At 45.1% G+C, this 17451-nt stretch overlaps 2 protein-coding genes across 2 annotated transcripts in view; both read left to right on the top strand.

Moving 5' to 3' along the window:
- The window catches only part of STK25 (serine/threonine kinase 25), a 289606-nt gene that overhangs the window by 95541 nt on the left and 176614 nt on the right, over positions 1–17451 (top strand). The gene's annotated exons all lie outside the window — the stretch shown is intronic.
- Positions 1–17451, top strand: part of GPC1 (glypican 1) — a 211606-nt gene that overhangs the window by 95046 nt on the left and 99109 nt on the right. The window contains exon 2 of the mRNA XM_071751680.1: positions 6812–6970. Within this exon, the coding sequence (XP_071607781.1) occupies positions 6812–6970 (159 nt within the window). The remainder of the gene's footprint in view (positions 1–6811; positions 6971–17451) is intronic.

The following is a 17451-nucleotide window of genomic DNA, read 5'->3' as shown; positions in this document are numbered from 1 at the left end:
CTTGTGAGGGTGACACTGAGCTGACAGCCTCAGAGCCTGCAGCATTTTGACGCACGAACAGAGCAAACATAGAAAAAATTCCTGCTCAGCCTCCCCCCTACCCTCCCACCTGGCTCTGGGTGACTTGCATGGTGTGTGTGTCAGTAGGAAACGGGGCAGTCCCAAAGCCCTCCCACCCACCCTCCCACCCACCCGTGGATTTCTGCCCTGAGGATGCCTGAGTTGTTGCATTTCTCAGGAATATCTGGATCCCTTCACTGTGTTGAGGCTTCCCAACCATGCACTCACAGAACAGCTCTAACCTGGTAGGGAGCCAACTCCACACAGCAGACAGATTAAGTTGTCTTATTTGGTTAGCAGTGTTTTGATAGTTTATTAAATCCCAGTAGGAGTAAAAAGATAAGTAATGGAAAGAGCAAATCTCGTGGATTATCTGATCTTGGTTTTTTTTTTTACTTCTGTTGGTATAATCCTGGTTTGAATGGTGAGCTGTGGGAACAAACGTTTAGTATTTTGCTATTGTCTTGTTTTAAACATGTGCATTGCTTCAACAGATTAAGCATATTCCCTAGCTATTATTTCCAGTTTGCTGTTTTTATCACTGGTGTGGAACACAGTGCTTGTTTTCTTTATCTGGAAGGAAAACATTAGTTCATCTCCCACAGCACAAGCTATCTGATCAGCCATCAGATGGGGAGGCATTAGAAAATCTGCTGACATGGGACAAAGCCAGCCTTGTGGCATACAGCTTGGAAGAGACTTCCTGCCCTTCTTATCAGTCCCTGGAGATACACAGCAGCAGCAGCAGCAAAGTGAGACAGGAGTGGGCTGTGCCAAATCCCTCTGGGCAGGCTGAGGCTGGGAGGCAGCCTGGATGAAGCAGGCAAGATGCTGCCTGCTCCTTCCCTGCAGTGTCCTCAGCAGGAGCTGTGACACTGCTCCCCACAGCAGGCTTGGGGCTGCCTGAGCTGAACCTGGCTCTTCCTCTCCAAAAATCACAATGAGGGCTTGCTGCAGGGTGCTGGGGAAGCAGACAGCTTCTCTCTGACTCTCCTCTCCCCAGTTGCTCTGTTAGGTCCCAATTATGCCCATCCCAGACCCACTGCAGCGGGGTCAGGGCTTCCAGCTGTGCCCTGCCACCACCACTCTTTGTTCTGAGAGTGTTTCTTTGGATGAAAGTGCATGAAAATCATCACTCCACGTGAGCACAAGCCTTCTTGGACTGCCAGTCCATATTGTGCCCTTCATTTCTTGTCCAGCCCATACCCCCTGCCCACCCCTCCACCTCCCATCCTCATCCTGTGGTATCTCTAATGCCTAGGAAGAACGTAGCTCAGTGCATTTTGATTAAAGTCTCAAGGTTTGCCTTATAATATTTAAAATTCAGGCCTACTGTGGCTCCCCTGACATTAGGTGCAAACCAAAGCCAAACAGGCTGATGCTCTTTGTACATAATCAGAAAAGAGAAGACACTGTCTTTTGCTGACACCTGACTGCAAATCAAAGAAACAGACTGCACAGTGCTTAGCACCTGCCTTGGCAAGGTGGGAAAATACCTGGTTTGCATTCTCCTTTATAGAGTAGTGTGGGAACCCTTTGAGTTTTGTGTTAGCAGCTACTGTGAGAGTCCAGCTGAGCCCCTGGACCCTTACACAGATGTTGTGGGGTGTAGGTGTTTGGGAGTGACTTGCCAGCTGAGGTTTCTCATTGCATCTAGAATGAAAAGCTCATAAAAAGCTCTTCCTAGGGTGGACAGCCAGGACTATCTCCTAGTCTGAATGTTTTTTGGGTACCACTGTGTGACAAGAGTGGGTTTCAAATGTAGTCTCATGGTAGCAGTGTTGGAGGCTGTGCTGTCAGTCACTTATCAGAGTTCTCTTTATCAGAGTTATCTTTGCTTATCACGTTCTCTTTAAAGATCTGTATTTCAAGAGAGTTGAGGATGGAATATCTGAAGCAGGAAAAACTGGGAGGCCTATGGAAGTGGATTTACTTTCGTAGCACTACCTCTTTGCAAGGTATTGTTAACATCTTGACCACTTCCAGACTCATTTTGCATCAGCTGCAGACACTCTGACATGTATTAAAAAAAAAAAAAAAGATGACGGGGGTGTTGAAGGTTGAAATAATGGTCTGAATTAAACTGTTTTGTTCTCAGTTTCTGCCTCTGAGGCTCATTAGTTTGGGTTTAGGTGTGAAGAAGGAGAGCCCATCAGGCCACAGGGATAGTAGGAGAGGACTGGAGCTCCTTGGCTGCCAGGTGCTCTCATGCTCACTTGGTTGGACCCAGCCAGGGGCTGCATCCTGGCATCCCTGGGATCTCAGCAGTGTGGGACTTCAGCAAGCCTGATTGCCTGGGGTATGTCCACCCAGAAACCCTCAAGGAGGGGGATTTGGGCTGTAGGAGTCTTGGTAAGGGGGGCTGGATTGAGGCAGCTGGGAACCAGTTTTGTACTAGGAGCATGAGATGGGGTTTTGGAGCAGTTTGGAGAGCAAGTGGAAGGAGGATTACAAATATGAGGGAAAAATCTTGATGGATTTATCACAGCCTGAAATAAATTAACCTCTGGGAGGAATGATTTTGTAATAATTTGCATTTAGATATCCTGACACATCCGAAGAACTCCAAATCTTCTGCAAACATTGTAATTAATTCAATCGCCAGCGTCCTATGAGGGGGATAGAAATAGCACTTTTTACATGGGTAAAGACACCAAGGACTTGAATCTTCTCTCCTCTTCTCTTCTCTTTTCTTCTCTTATCTTATTTTATCTTATCTTCTCTTCCTTCCTCCTTCTCTTCTTTCTCTTCTTTCTTTTCCTTTTTTTTCCTTTCTTTCTTTCTCTTTTCCCTTCCTTTCCCAAGCCTGTAGCCAGGCAGTGGGATGTTCTTCTCATTGCCTCCTGCCTATTCCTTTCCACTCCAGGGCAGTTCATCACAAATGAGATATTTGCTGCTTTTTTCCATGCCGTACTCTGACCTGTCTCCATTTCCAAAGGATTATGGAGTTTGGAGAATTCTGTCCCACCCTGACTTTGGCAGCCTTTGCAGGAGAGCCAGCACTTCAGGGAGACCCTGACTGAACCATTCATTTTTGTCTGCCAAAATCTTGGGCAAGCTGATAGCTTTCTGTGGGGAAGCCAAGCATCCCAAAGTGCATCTTCTCTTACTAACAAATGTGTCTTAGATCTGGAGTGCTCAGGGGGTTCAGGGCTGGTTCCAGTGCACCCTGGGCACCTCGGTGCTACCAGAGCAGTTGGGGGGGAGGATGCGAGTCAAGGGCTGGGGAGGGGTGGATGGGTTTAGTTACAGATTCATAAGGGATGGTGTAAATCTCTTTGGCCCTGAGGAGTGAATTTGTTATCTTCAAGGAGACTGGGAGCAGCCCTCTGCTTCTGCAAAGCTCTTCCTTGGGACCGGGAGCACGGACCCTTGAGCAAGCAACATGTCAGCTGTGTACAAAGGGCAATTTCTCTGATGCAGCAGTGGAGAGCAGAACACACACTGTATCTTGCAGATTTACTCCTCATAAAACACCTCCAGCTCTCTGTAGATATCTGCAGATTATCTCCTGCCAAGTGAACCCAGAGATGTTTATAGTGCAGCTTCAGCACTGAGGTAGCAGCAAGTTAGCAAAGAAATTAACTTTGAAACATAAGGAGAGAAAAAGTACTGTCCAGAGGACATTTATTTTGGAGTAAGAAAAAAAAGAAAGGTTAAATAATAATAGTGAATGTTTCCAGGGTGGGACAGGCTAAAAAGCAAAGCAAGTAAAAGTGCTGTGAGGCTGTTTGGTGTGCTCTGAGTTTGAATTACAAAGTGATAAAACCTTTGCTGCTCACTGAGGTAAAGTGGTGCTGAACACTGTACAAATGCCTTGTGAAAGCTAAATACTGCTTCAGGAAGGTTTGAAACTGTTCTGAGTTCAAGCATTAAAGAATTTTCTCTCTTCAGTTCACAAAGTTCTGTATAATCAAGCACTTACATCTTCAGGTATGTGTTTTCCCTTCCATTCTCGCTTCCCTCCTCAGACTTTTTCCCGCCTTTTTCTGTGGGGCCGCCTGGCTGGAGGTTCCTTGCAGCTTGGCTGGCACTGCCAGGCCTTGGGCTGGTGCCATCCTTCTGGAATGGGCTCTCTGCTTTGCCTGGGGTGGGAACGTGGAGGTTTCTGCCTGATCTTTTTCATGAACATGAAAAAGTGCCTCACACTCCTGCTGCTCCTCGTGGTTCGTCGGGGAGCTTGGGCACAGCACGGGGCTCGTCCTCCCCGGCCATCTTCTGCCTCTGTTACTCTCCAGGAGAAATCCCCACTCTTTCTCCTGTCCTTTTGTTTCTAAAACCTGTGTGGGGGAACCTGCCTGTCTTTGAAACACATCGGTATCTCCTGGCTCGGGGGTCCACGTTTGTTCCCCCTCATTTCAGGCAGATCTCCTGCCCTGATCCTGCCTGAGGGGGTAGGAGGCCATTGCACAGCAGCAGGAATTGCACCAGGCAGCAGGCCAGGACATGGGAGCTCCCCAGGTAGTTAGTTCCTACTTCTTTATTTACCCAAACAAAGGATGTTTTAAAAAGGGTTATTTTGGGATTTAGGGAGAAGTGGCTGGAGTCCTTGTGCCTCCGGGTTCTGTCATGTGTGAAGGTTCACAGGACCAGAACCTCATCTGCAAAATATGCCCCTGAGCCCATAGTGGTAAAGGCAGCCTTTGGGATCCGTTTTCTTGTGGAAAAATTTTCCAAGAATTTTCTTGTTTTCTTTCTTTTCTTCATTTTTCTCCTTACAGAGGAGAGGATGTCCTCATGTGAGGACACCAAGGACAGCAGAGAAGGATGTAATGACCATCAACAGAACTTGGACCTTTGTCAGAAATCAGGAGGCTGGGCAAGAAGAAAGTTTTTAATTTGCCACCACAGGAAACAGAGCTCTGTCTTGTCAAAAAAATTATAGCTCCCTTTTTCTGCCTGTCACGTGTCAGCAAGCCTCATGATGACTCTGTCATAAAAAGGCAGCTTTACAGGAATGAGCTCAGGGGATGAATTGCAGCAATCGAGTTTATGAAGGAAGGAAAGGCTTAGGCAAGCACCGTAACTTAAATTGCATTTGATATGGCAAACATTGAGCCGCATAATGTTTCTACTTGAATCTTTGCATTGGAGCAAGTTGCTGCTTTCCCAGTTTTTTGCCAGCGTAGCACAGTGGTGCCTGGTCCTGATAGGGACTGGGAGGACTGGGAGGAGGTCCCATGGGACTCATGGGGCACTCCTTTCTCTCTGTTAGTCCTCCCAGCTGGGAGTAAGACAAGCTGGTGATGGGAGTTCCACTCTTGGGAAAGCTGGTGAGCAGCAATTCCTGTCACAGAGGCAGGAAGGCAGCTCTGTCAGGGCAAAGGCACATGATAACCTATTTTCCAAGGGCAGGCTCACCTCAGCACCCTGCAGAGCTTGTGATCTGATGGCCAGCAAAATGCAAACTCATCCTGAATGGCTTCTGCCTAAAATACATCAACTTCAGAGCATTCCTGTCAAAATTGCTCTTAGTCAGGCTACTAATGACGTCGTTCACAAGGGTAGGACGCACCCAGTTTCAAAGACCCTTTATCCCCATTTTGTAGGGGCTGGATGCTGGAAATAGCTTAAGACTTTAATAGGAAACTTTAATAGGAGGACTGTGCAGGTTCAAGATTTGAAGCTGTCGACACACACAAGATAAAACATGATTTTAAATATGTGGTTCAGCTCAGCTCTGATGGTAAGACAGCAGTCCTGTAAAACTGCCAGCAAAATCATTGGCAGTCCCAGTCAAATTATGTTGAGCATGGGGTAACTTCTTAGTAATTGGTGTATCTCAGTGCGTGCTTGGAACAACAAGGAGGGCATTTTTTATTCTTTAAAAAAAAATAACTTTGATTTCGTTCAAATGAATTCTTATTGCTGGATAAGGAGAAACATGGGGGGAGGGGAGGTGTATGTGTCTTTGTTTGTAAGGACTCATAAGAGCTTAAGCAATTATTTTTAAAATGTTGCTGACTCTGCCAGTGCAAACGCTTGCTTCTCCACAATAAAGAGATTGCAGAGGTCAGGGAGAGCTCTCATACTGAGGAGTTTTTCAGTTTAACTGCTGAGTCCTTTTACCTTCCTGTCCTTCTCTATAGCAAAGGGTATATTCAGTCAGTGATTGTCAAGAGATTCTTTTTTGGGTGGTCATTTCTCCTTCTGGGAATTAAATTTTTCATTGAAAAAAAAAAAAAAGAGCAGATTTAAAAAATGTGTCTGGTGGGCAATTACACAAATTCCATTGGCCTTTGGCCTGTCTCTGTCTTTTGAAAACTTCTCTCTAATCTCACCTCTCCAGCCAGGAAAATGCCTCCTCAGAATTGTTTTCTGGGGAGTTCAGTGGGGAGCATGTTAGAGTTGGTATTCTTTTCTTGAGGAACTAGTTCCAAGCAGTTGCTTGAATATACATGTTCAATCTAATGAGAACAATTACTGTGTCATTTAATCAGAGATTTCCATGCCCTCTGGGATTCCAGGCAGAGCTGGATTCTAGGGCAGACTTTGAGCAGGAGACACTTTATTTCCCTTCTCCTAGCCTCAATTTATCTGTCTCCTCCACTTTTCTCTCCTTAACACCCAGCAGTGAGAAAATTTATACCTGTGCTCACACCAACCACTGCATTAGTGCAGGGGGTAAAGCTGGATGCAGATCCAGGTTACTAGGGAGCTGGAATAGCTTTATGCTGAGTTTGTTTGGTGTGAAATCCTTTCTTTTCCAGACCTGGTCGTTCAAAAACGTTGGTTTTTTTTTTCATTTTAGGGGAACATCTGCGAATTTGCCCCCAAGGCTATACCTGCTGCACCAGTGAGATGGAGGAGAACTTTGCAAACAAAAGCAGAAGTGAATTTGAAGCCATGATGAAGGAGGCTGGACGCTCCGTGCAGACCACCCTGACAGCACAGCACAGAAGCTTTGACAGTAAGTAAAAACCTTCCTGGGTTCCCCTGCTTGGGATCCAGTCACTCCTTAACTTTCCAAGCCAGGTGTTGGTGTTTTGATGCCTTCCTCTGCATCTTGCTCAATAGTTGCCATGAAATGTTTGTCTTCAAGAAGGATTGTACCTCTGGCAGGGTTTTTTGCAAGACCAAGTCATTCTGACAGCTCCACTTCAGTGGAGCCATTGCAGGAGGCTGGCAGGCACTCAGAGCAACAAATTGTGTACCTTGGCACCTACACAGCTTTTACAAGCAGGACGTAATCAGCTCTTACTACAGCAGCAAAATGTTTGAGGTAGTGATGTAAAACTTGGCACTATGCCTTGAGCTGTAAGTTGAAGGATATGGTAAAGGTGAGTGGATAGCCCTTGGCAGATGGGGAGAGGTTAAGCAGGCATGGATTTTTCTTGTCCTTTCTGTGTAGATTGTGAATGCAAAGGAGATTATTTCACTCAGAACTTTCAGCTTCATGCTAATATCCCACAGTTGTACAGCAGTGAAGGTTTTAGAGACCAGGACTTAAGATATTTTGGGCAAACCTCTCTCCAAAGCACAGTGTTCCTCCTAACATACTAAATGAAGGCTAAGGATGGCTCTCTTACTTTTTTTTTTTCCCTGAAGAGCCCGTTTTACAATGCACAGTAAGCTCAAGGTCTGAAAGCCACTGGAAATAAATAGATTATTGGCAAAGTTGAGATGACCTATGAATCAGACATTGTGTCCATTGTCAGGTTTTGAAGGTTGTCAGGCATTTAGATTCACAGTCCTCCTGACTGCATCAACAGTCAGCATAAGGACTTGTCATGGAAAGAATAGAAGTTGGGGAAAGAAGCTGTAACAGCCAGAAAAATAGAACTGGGAATTTCAAGCACTAAATAATAGATCTAAAGAAATAAGCCTGACCTTGAGGGAGCTGATAACCAAGATGAAGTGCTTTTACACTGAATAGAAAGAAAAGGCAGTGCATCTCTGCAAAATGCATTGTAACTGGGTGGCCAGAGCTGACCACAGTGAAGGCATTCCTTTAAAAGCTCAAAATTAATTGATTTTCCCTCACTTCAAAAAGTGATAACAAGGATTTTCAAAAGAGCCTTCCAATGCTGATTGCTCAGACTGATACCTGACCTGGCCCTGATGTAGGTGCTGCAAAGCTCACTTTCTGACCTCAGAAATCCAGCCCTTTGCAGAGTTTAATGCCAGACATTCAGCAGCCTGACCACCTTTGCCCTCCCCTGTCTATTACAGCACTGGCTGGTGTAGCTGCTCTTTTATTTTTGCCACAAACACTCAGAAGAACATAGCTGTACAGCTGTCATGTAAGAGTGTAAAATTTGATAGGAGCTTTGGGGATTATATTGATAAGGAGAAATTGGCTTGTGAAGAACTGGCTTAGCATGAGTGTCATTTTTTTGGTCGATTATAATAACATCAATATGAGCAGTAATAAACAAAGGAGGATGCTTTGGTTGAGATGCCAATTAGGGCTGTGAGGGCTTTCTCTTGTTGTTTTGTTTTTTTTTTTTCCAAAAATAGAGTTTTATTTCTGCAGTGCTTACCTGAGTTTCTTTTAAGCATCAAACAAAGTAAGTGTTCAATAAGCAGAGTATTGCTTCAGCAGACCATAATGCACAGATCATTGCTGTTTTGCAGTGGGGAATAACCTCACTTGAGCCCACAAGGCCAAGGAGATGTCTTTTGCTTGCATTTTAGTTTGCTTAATTACCCTTTCAATCAATAGAGAACTTTCAATTTATGCAAGACATGATTTAAAAAAAATAAAATTCATCACATTGTGTCTGGGTTTTGAGTATGCTTTTACCTGTAGGCAATATTATTATTTTTTCTTTATCTACTGCATAGGTAATGTAAAATTGAGGGTGTTCTGGTGATGGGACAATGAAAGCACTTCAGCTGCTGAAACAATGCTGTAGAAATTTTGCAGTTCATGTTAATCTCACAGATTTTTTGCAGGTAGTGCTGGTAAATGAAAAAGTTTTTAATGTCAGATTGAGGTGTTCTGTTCTTTCTGGTACTGGATGCCTGGTTTTGCTGGATTTCCTTAGAAGCAGTGGTTTTTCCAGTGGTTTTTTCAGGATTGCAGAGGTATTGGTGCATGGCTTGTCTGTGTGTCAGCAATTTTGTATGGCCTTAGAAGGACATAGTGGGGAAGGCCCCACTGGATAGGGATGTCCAACCCTTTCTCATGGTATTTGCAGCCTGGAGATCAGTTTATTCATGTGTTCTGTGCTGGCAGGTGCAGCAGGTTGAACTTCAGGCCTGGAGCTGCCTTTTTTTAGGCTCATCACACCAAATCTTGCTTCTGTAATCTCCCTGCTGATCCTGGCAATAGCCTCTACTTGTAAATTGCCCTGAAGCTCCAGCTAGAATATAGCAAGGCTACAGCAACCTCCCTCCAAAGTAATATTCTGCCTGATAGTATTCAACATTTTGCTTTGGTGAATAATCCATCCTTGCAGGTTGAGGTCCTTGAAACCCTGAATTGTCCCCACACCTCTTGTTCTGAGCTGTGGCTTTGTCCCCTTGCCAGGAATTTACAAACTGTTGTTTCAGTCTCTGGCAGATTTGGGGGCAAACATTTCATGGCCAGGAGCAGAGAATCCTTTATCTCATGCAGAGTACTTTTTAGAGAAATATACACATGAAATACAGGTGAAAAATGATAGGGATATTCAAAAGTGATACATGTGGAACAGGATCCTATGGTTTGAGTGCTGTCCCTGCATAGCAGAGGCCACATGTGTTCCCAGATACCCTTCCAGGGTCTGCCAGGACTAAATTTAAGGTCCAGCAGTATATATGCTTAGCTGCTTACCAGTGCATTTGTTGTTTGCCTTGAGTTTGCTGTAGTTTACAGGATTTAGGGGCATAAAATCTGAGCTTGCACATGTGGTCAGTGCTTTGCTGTTAGCTTTTAGCTGGAAAGGTAGTTATTTTGCTTTACAACTGTTTGGTTTTAATTTTAAAATATAAAAAAATAATAATAATAAAAAAAAGCCTAGGCCATGAGCAAATGGAGCATATGCTTTTGAGAGGTCAGAGTAGTGTTATTTCATTATTTCATGATTTCATTATTTCCTTAGCAGGATTCTGTTCCCAAATTCTTTGTTAATTCTGATGTCCCAGAGCTCTTGGTCAGGCAGAGGAGGTGGTGAAGTTCCCTGGGTGCACAGCCACCTGCTGAAGGCTGCTGGGTTGCTTTTGGTTCGAGCTTATTTGGCTGGAAAATTTAACATAATCCATAGTTTGAAAGAAAACCATGAATAAAAAAAAGAGAACAAGATCTGTAGTCTTGGAGGGAGCTGGGACAGTGTTGAGCCTGGTATTAAAATTTGTTTTAAAGCTGCTTCCAGTATCATATGTGCCTCAGAGATTTTAATTGCACTGTGCTTGTGTTCACATTGGTATCCTCTCAGCAGATGGGAAATTTTCAGCACCTGTTAATATAAAATTAAATACTTTGACAAGGAACTTTGTTCAAGCAGATGGTTTTAAGAAACAGATGAGAGCTGCCTGCTGCCCCCTCTGCTGGCTGCAGGACTCAGCCAGGAAAGTGCTTGGGGGCAAATTAGAAACCTGGAGCTGAGCTGGGAGAGATCCCTTGAGGGGACAATGAGGGATTTTTTTTTTTTAATTTTTTTTTTTTTTTTTTTTGCATATCACACAACTGCATGTCAGTGTTGCACAAAGTCCTGAGACTCCTGAACTCCTGCCCTTCCCAGTAAAACTTGTGCCTCCCTAATCTGAACCTGAAAAAAACCCTTTTCTGGTCTTGCTGAAAGCTCACTTGTTGAGAGGCTAATCCTTGTCTGTCTCTCTCCTTTCTCCCTTTTTCCTCACTTAAATCACCTTTTAATAATACTGCAGTGTTGTGCCAATCTTTCCTTCCCAATCATTTTGGGACATTTAGCAAGTGCTCCCTGGGTGACTGCTGACCTTTAGCTGTGAGCCAGGACATCTGCCCTTTTGGGATAGTTTCATGTTTTCAGGAAATACAGCAACCAGCCAAAACAAAAATCTTGGCTTTTATTCAAAAAATTATCTGTAGCTCTCATAAAATCTGGGATTTTGAAGCTGGGGTGATCAAATGCAGATTGAAAATTAGGTATTTTATAGGTGGCTGCTCTTTGGAAAGTTGATGTCATTTCAAAGCTTTCATAATGTCCAGTGTTGGGGGCTGGAGATTGCATATGCTGAAACACAGAGCATGCAGATAATTAGCATTATTTGGGAGTTAGTTCTAGGCAGTTACATATTTCTTCTGAGGGTGAATCATTGTTTTAAATGTTACAAGGTGAGGAACATCTCAGCAGCTGTTACACACTGATGGTTAAAATTTTAGAGGCTTAGAGAGGTCTGTTTGTTTAAAATTCAACCTAATATGTCTTTGTCAGAGCTACTGATGTGTTTAACCCACAGCACTTATGGTTTCAGCCCCTGAGAGGACAGTTATGGGAGAGCAGCATAAATAGATGGTTTTGAATACATTGTGAATGCTTAAGGAAGCTGAGAGGGGACTGTGGAGACTCTGTCCTACCCTGCTGACTTCAAACCTCAGCTACAAAACCCAGACCTGGCTGAATTTTGCAGGTGTTTTCTCAGTTGATGGTAACATGAACCAAGCCCTGCAGCCTGAAATTTTAAGGTGTCCAAGTTTGGTGGCTTTGCCCCAAAAGATGTGCAGGACTCTTCTGGGCAGCAAATGATTGACACAAGACCAAAGCAACAAATAGCTGGGCCACAGGGACTGACTGCAGTGTCTGCATCCCCAAATGTGTTGCCCCAGCATGACTGCTCTGTACTTCCAGTGCCACCACTGTCCCCAAACTGGTGTTTCCTGGAGGCAGTGCATGGTTTGGGTTCAGCAAGGAAGTCTGGAAGTCTGGAAGTCTGGAAGTTGCCACATTTATGTGGAAACAGGAAAGAAGTCACCTAGGGGCTGGTTATGCCTCAAAATAAGGAAATTCTTTCATGCTTTGAGATAACTTTTGTGTCAAAGTTATGGGAAGGAGCACTTGTGGAGTCAGGGTTGGGGTTTTTTTTAGGTAAACCCCCATGCTGGTGCTCTGACCTTGAAATTGCTGTGTCTGGCCTCAGTTGGTGGTCTTAGCTCTGCTAGAGTGCTGAGCTCTGGGGCAGACAGGAGGTGGCAGGGGGGTCCCAGTACCCCCCCCAGGGCAGCAGGATGATCCCAGTGAGTGGTAGGGAAATGGGGGTGACTTCCCCAGCTCACCTGATGTTTGGCTTTTCCAAAGTCTGCACTGGCCTTCTGCTGCTCTCATAACTGAATACCTAAAGCCAAGCATTGCCTGGGCATTGTCATCTTTTCCAAGTATAAAGGGACCTAAACCACTTCAGCCCTCAAACAAAAAGTTTGTATAGTCAGGGAAATGGAGGAGGGAGGGGAATAAAAAGGAGCAGGGGCTCCGGGGTGAAATAAGCTTAACAAACTCTGTGAAAATTATTGCTTTTTCTAGTGAGATGACAAGGAAATTGGAGGAAAAGAAATACACCAGTGGATTGCTTTTGCTAGGTGTTCATCACCTGTACTGCATGTCTCTAACAGGCTGGGGGGGTGCCCTGTTTGGCAAAATTTCCCCCCCAAAACCTTGTTAACTATTTGGTGTCACTTCCTTCATTCAGAAGACAACCAGTTCTTCCCCAGCTTTGTTACCAAAAGTACTTGCAAGTGGGGCTGTGGAAGATTATTCTGATTAGGGTTGGTCCTGGCAAGAGGGAGGATGTCCCTTAACCTGGAAACAAACAAGCAGGGTCCCCAGGCAGAGAAACAAAGGTGGGGGTTCCCTTGGAGGAAGGTACCAAGCACCCTCACTCACTTCCTGCCTTGTTTTCCCCAAGGAACCCCAGCAAAAGGCAGGATTGATGCTGGTCTGGCAGCATGCAGAAAAAAAGAGACTTTTATGTGTGGTGCTGAGCATCTCATTTGGTATTTATGGTTTCCTGGAATGGGGTGTGGTGTCTACTGAGGCACATTCCTGGGCTCAGGAAGATGAATCCTGACAGGTAGCTGCCTGGGGGAAGCAAATGCTTAGGCTCACCTGTAACAGCTCTAACACCTGGAGTTTTCTCTCCCCTTGCAGCCACTTCTCTTCCCATTTAATCTGCAAGGCTCCATTCTGTGCTGCAGGGTATATTGCAGTGTACGTGCAGCATTTTGCCTACCAGATGGCATAGGCACAATATTCTCTTTTCTAGAAAGAAAACAGAACAAAGCCCAGAAGTGGCAGGGGCTGGGATGAGAGCAATGCACTGGGGTGACTCCTGCAAGGGCTTGCACACCCCCAGGAGATGCTTCATTCCTGCAGAAGTCATAGGAGGTAGGAAAGGTAGCTCAGGCATCTTGGTTTCAGCAGCTGGCACTATGATTTGTCACACACTCTGTTTCTGAGTGCTCAGGGAACAGTGAAATGTGCATCTGTTTGGAGGCAGAAAAGAAACCTCCTGCTCTTCTCTGGATGACACAGGAGTGTTTTGTCAGAAATCAGTGATGTCCACAGAGGCATTTCAGAAGAAAGTATTGGCAGTTTATTTTAACATTAAGGAATCAATGCAGGAATCTCTTTGAAAACCTCTGATTTCCCAGAGGGAGCAGCCAAGCTTTTAGTACAAGCCACTCAGTGGCCTTCAGTGACTGAAATGGCATCACCCTCAGCTGGCTGGCTGGAGGTCACAGCAATGAAGCAAGAGGCTGCAGAAGAGCCTGTGTCTCATTCCAGTTTCTGCTCAGCCCCCTTCCATCCAGCTGACTTGTGTTCACATGAAAGTTTCACTGTTCAGCTCTCTGGTGCTCAGTGTTTCAATACAAGGCTTTTCCTGAGCTACTTTTATTGCAGTGTAACGTAGGTGCTGTGAATCACCTCTTGGGTTGGTAATTCCCCCCCAGCCTGGCATTTCCCAGGAATGATGTCTCTGTTCCTAGCCAGGAGCTGTGGTAATTTGGAAGCATCAAGGCTCCAGACAAGGTCCTGTCCCCACTACAGATTGGCACATGCACTGAACTTGAAAATATGATACTGAAATATGTGGCGTGTCCTGACACTGGAGGTTGTTTTATTTTGGGCACCTAAAGCTCTTTATTCTCATCTGAGATTATTAGAAGTACTTTATTCTCTCTTACCAGAACTGCTTGCAGCAAACTGGTGATTCTGCTTTATGAATTATTGGCATTGAAGTAGCACATCCATAGAGGAAGCAGCTTTTTGTTCCTGTAATGCACTGCAGGGCACCCTGCCTGCTTAAGACTCAACAGGTGGTCCAAGGACTTTGTTTAAAAACAAAGAAAATCCTGGGTTTGAGTGAGTAGACCATGGGGGAGTCAAAATGACTGGGTTTGGATAGAGGTGGGAGCAGAGCTTGGGTCTCTTGACTTTGAGCAAGGTGCAGCAGTACCAGAAATTCCTCTAGCCCATAAAATGGAGCAGTCCTCTTCTGGTAAGAGAACCAAAAAAGTGCATCATGTCATCCCATGTTTAACAGACACTTATCCATCAGGACCTTGCAATGCATTCATTCTCAGTTCTCCCCAACCTCAGAGGGAATAGGCCCTGGCTCTAAATCTGTACATAACAGATACATAAATATATACATATACACATGAGAGGGGGTAATCTGTGGCTGAGGAGTTGGGCTGATTTTTACAGTGTAGCATCAGTAGCAGTGGTACCAGTGGGAGCTTGAAGGTGCTCTGTGCCTGTGAAAAGAAGGCTGAAATTTGATCTGTCTGCAGGGAGAGTGCAAGATAATCCCTCTTTGGGGTAGAGAGGGCCTGAATGCCTTCACTGATGAGCATTTCTCCTTTATATTTGCCATGGCTGCTTAAGAATGCTTCACTTCTCCCCATTCCTTTCCAATCCTCATTTAATTTTTTCCCTTCAGACCACCACAGCTTTTTGGATTTAAAAGCAGAGTTAACATGGTGTAATACGTGCACAGCTTTTTCCAGTGCCTCACTTCCCTTCCAGGCTATTTCAGGGTATTTTGATTCTATGTCTTGTGTTTTCTGAAATTAGCCAGGTCAGAGGGAAAGAAAACCCTCATTTTGCCCAGCAGTTCATAGCTAATTCTGAAGAAATTGGGTAGTGTAAAGTCATTCTCATTAAACCTGCACCTTTGGCCAAGATGCTGGGTTTGTTTCACTGTGAAGAGAAATAGAAATTAGAAAACACAGCTTTCTAAGGACCTGATCCTGCAAATTGTGGGGCCAGCATCAGGTGCTTTGAGTTGCTGGAGCTACACTATGAATTTTGCTTCAGCTGGATTACTTTCTTTAGGAGAAGACATGGAAAAAATGGCAGCTTTGTTGAGGGCCTCCAAAGATGTGGGTTTTTTTGTAATCCTCCTCCAAATCCACTGCCATCCCAACAGGATCAGTCCTTTGCAGAAAGTTGCAACAGTTCCTACTGAGCAAGGGGTTAACATCAGCACACACTTGGCAGAAGGCCAGGATGAAAGCAGCCCGTGTAAAAAAACTCCAGAACTGAGAACAAGGAGACTGCATGCATTAGTAGAGGAAAGATATAAGGATTTAGTTTTTCCTCTGAAGCATCTTTTTATCAATTACTTAGCTTTATTTTAAAATGTTATGCTGGAGCTGTTGTTTCCATTTGTTGTAGCTCCCTCTACCAAAATGATCCATCCATTTCCATGCTGATTGCTACACCTGCTGCTTAAGACAACAGCTGTAATCTCTTTCCAGGGCTCAACCTGCAAGAGCTGCCAAATGATAGTCTGAAACAAAATTAAACAAAAGAGGAAAAATTGTCATAGAGAGCACCATGAAAATTGTTCTAATTTTCATTCTTAGAGAAAGAATGAGGGCAGTGGGTTTTTTCAAAGCAGTGCAGTCAAGAGCATGGATTCACTGAAACTCAGTGGCTTGGAGGTGTTGATTAAGGGAGGGGGTAAAATACATAGAAAAATACATAGGTGTGTGTGTGTGTGTGAAGACAAGTGTGTGTATTTCAGCTGAACTGGGACAAACCCCAATTTTATGAATTGCTGTAGTCTTTATAGGTGTCACCAGGGATGGATATTACAACATATTTACATGTCAAGAGGTAATGAGCTTGTTAATTTGACTTGAGAGATTTACAGAAAGTGAGGGGTTGGAAGGGAGCTTGAAAGATTCATTGAGTCCACCCCCCCTGCCAAAGCAGGGTCACCTACAGGAGGTCACACAGGAACACATCCAGGCAGGTTTTGAATGTTTCCAGGGAAGGAGCTTCCACAACCTCCCTGAGCCTCCTGGCACAGGGCTCTGTCATCCTCACAGGGAAAAAATTGTCCTCCTGTTTATATCATAGAATCATAGAATCCTAGAATGGGCTGGGTTGGAAGGGACCTCAGAGATCATCAAGTCCAACCCTTGATCCACTCCCCCCGTGGTTCCCAGCCCATGGCACTGAGTGCCACATCCAGGCTCTTTTGAAATATCTCCAGGGATGGAGAATCCACCCCTTCCCTGGGCAGCCCATTCCAATGGCTGAGCACCCTCTCCCTAAAGAAATTCTTTCTCATGTCCAACCTGAACCTCCCCTGGCACAACTTGAGACCTGTGCTCAAGCTTATATCCATTGCCTCTTGTCCTATTGTTGGGCATACCTGAGAAGATCCTGGCTCCATCCTCCTGCCTCTCTCTTTACATATTTATAAACACTGATGTTTATCTCTTTCTCCTCCAAGCTGCAGAGCCCCAGCTCCCTCAGCCTCTCCTCACCACTCCCTTCACCATCTTGGTGCCTTTCTTTGCTCTGGACTCTTTCAAGCAGTTCCCTGTCATTCTGGAACTGAGGATCCCAGAACTGGACACAATATTCCAGATGTGGCCTCACCAGGGCAGAGTAGAGGGGGAGGAGAACCTCTCTCTACCTTCTGACCACCCCCTTCTAATGCCCCCCAGGTGCCATTGGCCTTCTTGGCCACCAGGACTCATTGTTGGCTCCTGGGCATCCTTCCATCCCCCAGCACCCCCAGGGCCCTTTCCCCTTCACTGCTCTCCAACAGCTCAGTCCCCAACCTGTCCTGGTACCTGGGGTTGTTCTTACCCAGGTGTAAGACTCTACATTTGCCCTTGTAATTCATAACATTTCTCTCTGCCCAACTCTCCAGCCTGTCCAGGTCCCTCTGAATGGCAGCACAGCCTCCTGGGGTGTCAGCCACTCCTCCCAGGTTTGTATCATCAGCAAACTTGCTGGGAGGATACTGTCCCTCATCAAGATCATTAATAAAGAATTAAAGAATTAATAAAACAGGACTGGACCCAGCACTGATCCCTGGGGGAACCACTTGTCCCAGATCTCCTGTTGGACTCAGCTCCATTGACCACCACTCTTGGGGCTCTGTGGTGTAGCCAGTTCTTAATCCAGCTCACTGCCCATTCTTCTATCCCACATTTCCTGAGTTTCCTTATGGGAATGTTATGGGAGA

Source organism: Heliangelus exortis, chromosome 9, assembly GCF_036169615.1.
Source record: "Heliangelus exortis chromosome 9, bHelExo1.hap1, whole genome shotgun sequence".
NCBI lineage: Eukaryota > Metazoa > Chordata > Aves > Apodiformes > Trochilidae > Heliangelus > Heliangelus exortis.
This window is presented reverse-complemented; position numbering and strand designations above follow the sequence as displayed.